Source organism: Protomyctophum bolini, assembly GCF_963924005.1.
Source record: "Protomyctophum bolini genome assembly, chromosome: 11".
NCBI lineage: Eukaryota > Metazoa > Chordata > Actinopteri > Myctophiformes > Myctophidae > Protomyctophum > Protomyctophum bolini.
In genome coordinates, this window is record NC_137872.1 from 19,784,167 (window position 1) to 19,793,820 (window position 9,654).

The 9,654-nt window shown below is 39.6% G+C and overlaps 1 protein-coding gene across 1 annotated transcript in view; it reads right to left on the reverse strand.

Moving 5' to 3' along the window:
- Nucleotides 1-382: 382 nt before the first annotated feature.
- The window catches only part of LOC308323615 (RNA binding protein fox-1 homolog 3), a 52,277-nt gene continuing 43,005 nt past the window's right edge, over nucleotides 383-9,654 (reverse strand). The window contains exon 10 of the mRNA XM_080775373.1: nucleotides 383-1,285. Within this exon, the coding sequence (XP_080631499.1) occupies nucleotides 1,283-1,285 (3 nt within the window). The 3' untranslated portion in view covers nucleotides 383-1,282. The remainder of the gene's footprint in view (nucleotides 1,286-9,654) is intronic.

Here is a 9,654-nt window from a genome sequence, read left to right on the forward strand (position 1 = left end):
GGAGCCATCCGGCCACCGCACACGGAAGTACAATGCGGCGCTTTGGCCCCGCGGACAGTGACCCCCCCTCCCCCCTCCTCTTCCCAGTCAGTCAGTCCCAGTGTACCGTTTATCAGTGGTTCTCAACCTGTGACCCGGGTTCCACTGATGGGCCCTATTGCAAGTGGGCCCGCAAATAATTGGCAAAACACTAGGCCTATACGATTTTAATGATAATAGTAATATATATATATATATATATATATATATATATATATATATATATATATTTTTTTTTTAACCTTCAAAAATCTGTTTTCATTGTGATGGATATGAAATGTAAGTATATTATCATTAAAATAAACATGCTCTGAAAAAAAAATGAAAAGAAAAAAAACACGAGGCCAACCCATCTGACCAACTTAATCAAGGTAGAAGTGGTCAGATGGGTGAAAAATTTAAACAAAAAAACCCTTTTGAGACATTTTGCAAGTGGGCCCTGAACCAGACTAAGGTTGAGAAGCGCTGCAATGAAGTGAAAGCCTAGTGTACCCATGACCTCCTCCTACAGTGTCTGTGAGCATCAGGAGCAGTGTTGGGCGTTTGGGAGAGGACGAGGGGGAACTCACCCATGACCTCCTCCTACAGTGTCTGTGAGCATCAGGAGCAGTGTTGGGCGTTTGGGAGAGGACGAGGGGGAACTCTCTCCTGGCCAACCCCCCTCCTCCTTCCTGCATATACCGCAGAAAACAGCATCGAGGGCCATCGTCAAACTGTTCATCTTTACCCTTACCAAAAAACATAAAAACATATTTGTACATTATATACCGTTTTATACACACTTTTGTTTGTTTGTTTAGTTCTTTTTTGTTCTGTTTGCCACTTGTAAATCACAAAAGTATAGAAAAATAAAATGTTTTATAATAACGGGACACTTTTCGTTTACGTTCTGACGCTCTCTCGACCCATCTTTTTCTTCTTCCTTTTTTTTCTCTTCTTCGTCATTTTTTTCCTCTACCCATTAAAAAAAAGGTGGTCCCTGTTGGAAACTGGCTCACTCTGTCAGCTGTCAAGCCCATGGCTGGTTCTGACACCGCCGCTGCGGTGCAATTTTAGTCGTCCCATCTTTTTTCCATCGCCAGCCTCAGTAGAGGGACTTCCATCTCGCCATTGTCTTCTTCTTCCACTTCTCTACCTCTTCCTCTTCGTCGTCGCATGTTATTATTCTTAAAGCTAGTTGTCCTCCCTTCGTTGTTTTCATCTGTGATGTCCATCAATACAGTACAGCTCTTCCCCTTTGTATTTACTGGGAAACAGGGGGGGAGGGGGGAGAAAAGAAGCAGGGAGATGTGGGTAAATATATGCAGATGTCATGTTTCCGACAGTCATACATAATGAGATGTTTATGAGGCGCCGTGGCCAGTGTGTCACGCGGGTCGAGCGCTCGTCTAGAATTGTTTACTTCGTTTCCGAGTTGATAACTGAACTGAGAGAAGATACCGGGTAGATATAGCAGAAAATATACTTTGAATTGGAGCACGTACAGAATGTAAAGCCTGGGAGTTGTTTTGAACTACTACAAGTAAACATACTAGATAACGTATGGAGGTACAGTATACTGTATGCGGTGCATTCCCTGAGAAAGTGAGAAAACGGGTTGTAAGGTTAAGGCGCCAGACCTGACTTGAAAAACAACCATGCTTAAAACATAAATACAGAAATCAACTAAAAAAGAATACAGCTTCATTCCCTCACCATGCTCTCCTCATAATGTAGCGTGACAGAAGCGAGAGCAAAGATGCTTCCAAATAATAATAAAATAAAACAAGGACTCCTCGCCTCCTGTTCAATGAGCAGGCTTTGTAGCAGAAAGCCTAGCCATAGCTATCCCCTCAGAGGGGAGGGATGGGGGGAGAGACAGAGTGGAAGAGGACACCATTAGAAAAGACGGCAGAGTAATTGTTTTTATTTTATTTTAAATTTTGTCATTATTATTATTTTTTTTATTTTTTTTTGTTTGCATATTGTGTCCAATATTTGATTAATTTCTTCTTTTTGAATATGTATATTTGTATGTGCCTTTTATTTCAATGTATCTTGTTAATGGTACAAGACACCGGGGTTGTGGCTCTTTCAGAGCGGGAACTCTGGGGGGAAGGAGGGGTCAAAATCTCAACCATTTTTGTATGCTATTTTTGACTCATTTTGTGACTTGAAAAATTAATAAAGAAACTTTGATAAAAAAAAAGAAAAGACGGCAGAGGCCTGGGCCAGCCGAGCGGTCCAGGCACCTAGGCTGGTAATGCAGCCTGACAGCGTGTCGTGGGTTCGAGTCCCGATCCTGACGACCTTTGCTGCGTGTCTTTCCCCCATCTCTCTCCCCCTTTCCTGTCAAACTACTGTTAATCTGTCAATAAAGGCAAAAAGCCCAAAGAATACCTTAAAAAAAGTGACGGCAGAAAAAGATAAGCGCGTACCGAGATCAGCATCATGGTGGTTGCCGGCTAATGCCTGATGTCGTATGGCGGCCGATTGGCATGCAACACTGTCGTGCAACAAAGTATAAACCAGACTCAATCCAGAGAGAATGTGAGCTTAGCGCCATTGCTGGCAAAAGGCATTAATCTTCTACATCGTCTCCAAAGGTGGGAAAGAAATCTGAAATAGTTGCTCCATTGATTAGAAATTGATCATTCCAAAAATACTCCTCATTAACTTATATTGTAAGTTGAAATAGCTCTAAAAAAAAACCTCACTGTTTTAGGCGGTATACGAACACTGGTTCTGCCAATATAGAACATCACACAACCAGTGCTGCTTTTTTCATAGACAAATGTCAACTACCCGTTGATTTGAAGATCCAGATCTGGACCCAGTCCGGGCTTTAATCCTACTAAAATAGCAAAATCAACAGGAATTTGACATTTTAATACAAATTCTATATTGGCAGAATCAGCTTTGTTTACCAGCTAAAATAATGACTTGAGAGCTGTTTCGATGTACAGTACACTGTACGTCAATGAGGAGCTTTTTCTGAATGATCAATTGGCTGATTTTTTGGCATGCAACACTGTCGTACAACAAAGCATAAACCAGGCTCAATTCAGAGAGAACTTGAGTTTAGCGGCATCGCTGGCAAAAGGCATTAATTTTGTAAAATACTGTAAGTGCTTCAACATACCTCTCCCCTGAGGAGAGGCATGTTGAAGAATGGCTGTCTCTTCCACCGCCATCTTCTCTTCCATCCTCCCAAAGCCTGATTTATACTATGCCGTTCGACGGCGACGTGGACCCAAATTAGCCATCGTCGTTACGTCGTACGACAGAGAGCCCAAATTAGGCGTTATCCTACCTCTGATTTGTGTTGCCTGTGCTAACAAGGCACAGGCCAACCGTGGCTCAGCTAGGTGAGGATAATATAGGCCAACCGTGGCTCAGCTAGGTGAGGATACTATAGGCCAACCGTGGCTCAGCTAGGTGAGGATAATACAGGCCAACCGTGGCTCAGCTAGGTGAGGATAATATAGGCCAACCGTGGCTCAGCTAGGTGAGGATAATATAGGCCAACCGTGGCTCAGCTAGGTGAGGATAATATAGGCCAACCGTGGCTCAGCTAGGTGAGGATAATATAGGCCAACCGTGGCTCAGCTAGGTGAGGATAATATAGGCCAACCGTGGCTCAGCTAGGTGAGGATAATATAGGCCAACCGTGGCTCAGCTAGGTGAGGATACTATAGGCCAACCGTGGCTCAGCTAGGTGAGGATACTATAGGCCAACCGTGGCTCAGCTAGGTGAGGATACTATAGGCCAACCGTGGCTCAGCTAGGTGAGGATACTATAGGCCAACCGTGGCTCAGCTAGGTGAGGATACTATAGGCCAACCATGGCTCAGCTAGATGAGGATACTATAGGCCAACCGTGGCTCAGCTAGGTGAGGATACTATAGCGCCTGAGCTAAAAAATATGGTACGATACTGACATGCATAGAATCGTAAGGTGCTGTAGACGAAACACGGTGCCGACCCTTTAGATATTCCAATTGGTATCATCCATGCCAAAGCATTAAAAAAGGGGAAACAAAGTTGAGTACATACAGATTAAGACAACATGCTCTATTTAAATGGTATATGTCAACATTCCTTCAACCTTGGACTATTTTGTCTAGCTGTTTCCATCATGTTAGATTGGCATGCTAATATGCATTTCAGTGTATTATTTCAACCCCTCCCTGCCAATAGCAGGCCAATACAATTCACACATTATCCATGACCAACAATAAAAGGAATTACCAAATTGGTTTAATCACTATGCAATCGGTATAATGGCAACAGCTATAGGAAAGGAGCCCAGGTTGACACAAACAAAATTAAACATTAAAACCAGTCCAGCATGCATCCATCTCTGACGGCAGACATGATGTTCTTATAACTGCTTTATTCTTACACTCAAAACAATCAGATAAGTTACTGAGATATGCCACATATACTGACAGCAAAGGAATTGTTATGAGTAAAGGAAACAAAAAAGCATTATTTCCCCCCATAATAGTATAGTAATATTTAACTATGAAATGAACCAAATCAAATGACTTGCACCTTCCAGACAATATTGTCAGTTAAAAATGACATACAATTCAAGAACAAGTTCAGCTGGATTCAAAGTACACATAAATCCACTCGATATACGAATACATATAAAATGGTCACTCAGAGAATTTGCGTTATAGTGTGTAGTATATACAGTTAAATGTACCTTAACTGTTTAGGTTGTTTTTGCTTGGTTCTCTTTTTGTACAAATCTTTTTTTGAATGGATTGATAATGAATGAACCAGCCAGCTTATCAGGGCTTATTGAATATAATAGTAAATATAAATAATGGACAAATGGTTTATTTCAGTTGATATGTAAGATATCCGTAAACACTGCTAATAACTATTAGCAAATTTGTTTTGTTTTTTGACCAAAAATGTGGTCTGGTTGCATATTAAGCTGGTTACGGAATATGAATGGAAGCTAAAAGCTTGTGAAGAGATATCAAATCAAACAAAATCAAAGCTTTTTAACATATAAATTTCACATTTTCATTACTTGTGGACTTATTGAGCATAATAAAACATGTTGGACCTTTACAATATCTAATACTATAGCTATTTACATGTAATATCTTTAGCATTTAAGCCTTGATAAGCTGACACAGAAACAGTTTTAACAATGCAAACTCTCTTTTTCTTGTTGTTGTAAAACGGTAGACAAATCCGTGCACATTCATAGCAACAGTTCTGAATGACTTGACACCCACCCCGTGGTAGATAGTAACAAAGTACACTTACTTGAGAACTGTACTTTAGTATATAACTACATTATGAGAGTATTCATATTTTTGACTTTCACTCCATCATATTTCAAGGACAAATATTGACTCCACTATAGGTTTAAGAAGGGAAAGATTACATTATGATTGCAGTCTAGTTAATTTCAAATACAAGCTACAAGCTTACAATACGACATGTTGTAGGCCTATTACTATTATTGGTATAATTTAGTTTTTTGTAAATGTCCAGTTTTTAATATGAATTGTTATAAAACTTTGCTCTCTCTTGTATATACTTTTGAATAATGTGAATACTGCTACTTTTTAAAGCAGGTACTTAAACATTTGAATTTAACTCAAGTAATGAAGAACTTTGTCCAGCACTGCTCCGGTACATGTATAATACCATGAGTAAAGATGTAAGGAGTAAATGTGGCTCCTGTGTGTAAACAGACCACGGAGTCTCAAGGAGAGACACACTATAGATCTTTCTATTCTTTCTCTCTTTGACGTGTTTATTGAGAGCGCGTTTTACTATTTTAAATTACAGCTCTCGTAAAACAAAGACAGGCATTCCCAATTAGCTCATTTATGCCCGCTGAACGCCCGTGCGCGGACAGGTGTGTTCAAATAAAATGTCCGTCTCTGTCTTAAGCACATTTGGTCTACATCCAATCTTCTTTTACTTAACACTATTATATAATTCACTGCATGACCACGGTGCAGTGCAACACGAGGCCTTGTACCATGTTGATCTGCTAGTTTCTAACATTGTTTTTCTTTCTTTTTAGATGTTTGTGTATAATAGCATGCCCAAAAGGGGAACACCCGCTTCAAAGTGGTGAATGTCTGTGGGTTTTATCAATATTGAAAAAAAAATGTAATAAAAAAATGAAACAAGAGCTTGTAACTAAAATTGAAAAGGACTTTTGAACATGCATGGTTTCTCTGGGCATCCTATCCTGCCGAGCTAAACTGACGCTGTGTTAATACATTCGATGCTGGAGTGTTGCTGGAAGGACGGGGGTCAAGGTCATTTAAAACTGTTGCATTAACTGTTAGCCAACTGCATTTTCTCTCACGCATGCGCGCACACACACACACACACACACACACACACACACACACACACGCACACGCACACGCATGCCATGCGCGCACAGAATGTCAATATTATAGACACACATTCAGAAATAAATAGATAATTACATACACACGCATATACGTGATCCATGTCTTTCTAATGTAGCTCACTAATATTGCTAGTATTAGTCACACTGCCTAAACACTCATTCACAAGCTTGAGTGTCGCAACAACGCGTTGTGAGCTAGTATATCGGCATCTCATCATAGCCAGAGGGCTCCTACAAATACATAAACCTTTACTCCCATTTGAAAATGGGAGTTTCATTTTTTTCCCCACTTATATAAAAAAAGACCCAAATGATCTCTCTAGAGACTATAGATGGTGTACTGTATTATAAAAGGAAGAGCATTATTTTTAACCACATGGAGTTTCTCTTTGACTCAAGTACTGAAGTGTCATTTTTCTCGGTTGCATTTACCTTTGGCATTTGAATACCTCCGCATAGATGAACTACTTGCATATGATGTGCATGTTCTTTGTCTATTCTTTTGTGAATATATATTTTTGGGGACTGCAAACACTTTCTGGGATTACATATAAATCAGTAATGAGTGTAGTTTTTTGTAATATTTTCAATGTTAAACTTTCTTTGTCAGTGTGCCTCTATTTAGGGCAAATATATCAACTCCATTAATGTAATATAATCATTTATCTTCTAAATAAAGTGCAAGGACACTTTGGTAGAGGTTTACCTTATTTGCCATTACTGTATTATAACTCCGAAGGTGGGCGAGAAATCTGAAATAGTTGCTCAATTGATTAGAAATTGATGATTAAAAAAATGCTCCTCATTGACTTATATTGTATACAGTATGTTGAAATAGCTCTAAAAAGTCACTGTTTTAGGCGGTAAACAAACTGGTTCTGCCAATATAGAACATCACACGACCAGTGCTGACAACCTGGCCTGGGCCGTGGCTCAGCGGTCCAGTATAGTCTGGCAGTGTGCCGCGGGTTCGACTCCTGATTGCGACGGCCTTTTCATGTCACCCCCCCATCTCTCTCCCCCATTTCCTGTCAGCCTACTGTCTGTCCCTCTATAAAAAAATATAAAATAAAGGCGAAAGCTGCAAAAAAATCATTAAAATAATTATAATAATAAATAAAAGAATACTGGCTAAAAGAGTGACTTTGAGAGATGTTTCGATGTACAGTACAATATACTGTAAGTCAATGAGGCGCATGAATGATCAATTTCTAAATGATACATGGAGAAACTAATATATTTTTGGATTTCTCTCCTACATTTAGAGTTTCATCATGGGAAGGTAACTAGACCAAAGTGTTATAGTCCGGGCCTCCGGCAGCCGACAGGCTTCTTTTGTTTAAAGCTGGACATTTGGTATATAGTCTTTTTTATTGGCCTAAAGTATTGTCTATATACTGTAACTGTATACATTCATTAATCCACTTGCTGACCGGCTGTTAGTATTGGGCAATCTTTTTTATAGGGGTTTCTTGTGACCCTACCATTAATATCCTATGGCAGGCAAAAACGTAAAACTTTCCTTATGCTTTAAGTAGCATGTGACATGTCAGACTAGGGGTTTTTCTATCCGAATATCTGAATCCATTCCAAGCATTAGTTTTGCACAAAATACACTCCTTACCTGGGCTAAAAACTGCCATAGCCACTTGCCCAACTGTGCCCAAAATGAGCTGACCTCATCACATTGGTCATGATATCTATGGCCGTTTTTAGCCAAAGTAGTGTATTTTGTGCAAAACTAATGCTTGGAATGGATTCAGAACCATGGAAACCCCCTAGTTTGACATGTCACATGCTACTTAAAGCAAAAGGAAAGTTTGACATTTTTGCCTGCCATAGGATGTTAATGGTAGGGTCACAAGAAACCCCTATAAAACAATTGCTCAATACGTTCAGCCATGCAGTCAGCAAGTGGATTCATGAATGTATGTATTGTATATAGACAATATTTTAGGCCAATAAAAAATACTATATACCAAAATTCCCACCCGTCCACCTCGGCTGCCGGACTATTACACTTTACACAACGTTTAAAACGTTTAGATACTCCTGGTAAGTTTCCTATACTTGTGGTTTAAAATACTGTAGGTTTCAGTGTGATATTTTAGTGTTATAATACTGTTAAACAGTATATTGTTACTGTCTGGCAGAAACCTTCTATCTCCATATTTCAACTTTTATGTTTTTTAATGTTTTTTGCCCATAAATAAGCACAAAATACACAAACTAAGCAAACATAGCTGATATACAGTACAAGCTCACAACCCACCACAACATGTTGTGAACTTGTAGTATTAAGTGACAGTGCTTAACACATAAAACGCCATTGTCGTAACTTACGTTATTTGGTTTAGTCTGGCCGCCCGCCATACACATAAATCAAGTTAAATAACGTGAATTAAAGTTTTATCCATGTTTTGATCCGATTGAGTCGATAGCTTACTCACGTTAGCATGGAGTGTGTCGCACGCATCTACGTGTGTTCAATGTGCTGTTTTCAATCGCTTGTATCTTCAAATCGGCGACCGAAATGGCGTTTCTAAACAAGGTTTATTCAAAGGCCGATAGCGGGCGCTGTGATGGTCGCAGTCAGGTTTCTTCTGCACACAGCGAGAGATCAACAACCAGTCAAGACAATACACACACCATTACGCCATCGTAACATCCGGTTACGGGTATTTGGCTCTTCAAAATAAGAGTTGAAAGGGGGAAAACCAGCAATACGAGGTTAATTCATGAATTAAACTGGTGGGGAATGTAAGTGTGTCTTTGGATTTCATGAACATTGAATCAATTAAAAGGATTAACAGGGTGCTCGGAGGGCACAGAGGTAAAGTATACTTGCCCACCACCACCACGGAGGCTGTGACTAAATAATAACTACATTAGATTAATTTGGAACATAGACATGTGCTTTCATCCATTTACTGAAACATACAAGGTTTCCACCAGTCAGCGATGCTATTTACTGTACACAGTATACTGAGTAGTGCTGAGTACAGCACAGTGCTTCCCCATTATCTGGCTCTCTATCCAAGATGCTAGTTAACACGTTTTCTTTATAGAACAGAAAGATATTATGTTTCTGTTCTATAAAAACAACGTGTATTATTATGCTGCATATTATGCTGGTCATGTGTAGAGTTGGAGGTGGTGTAAGTGTACATTGATTTTCTTTTGTTTTGTTTTATTTTTTTGCCCTTTTGAAAGTTGAGGGAGTAGCGTGG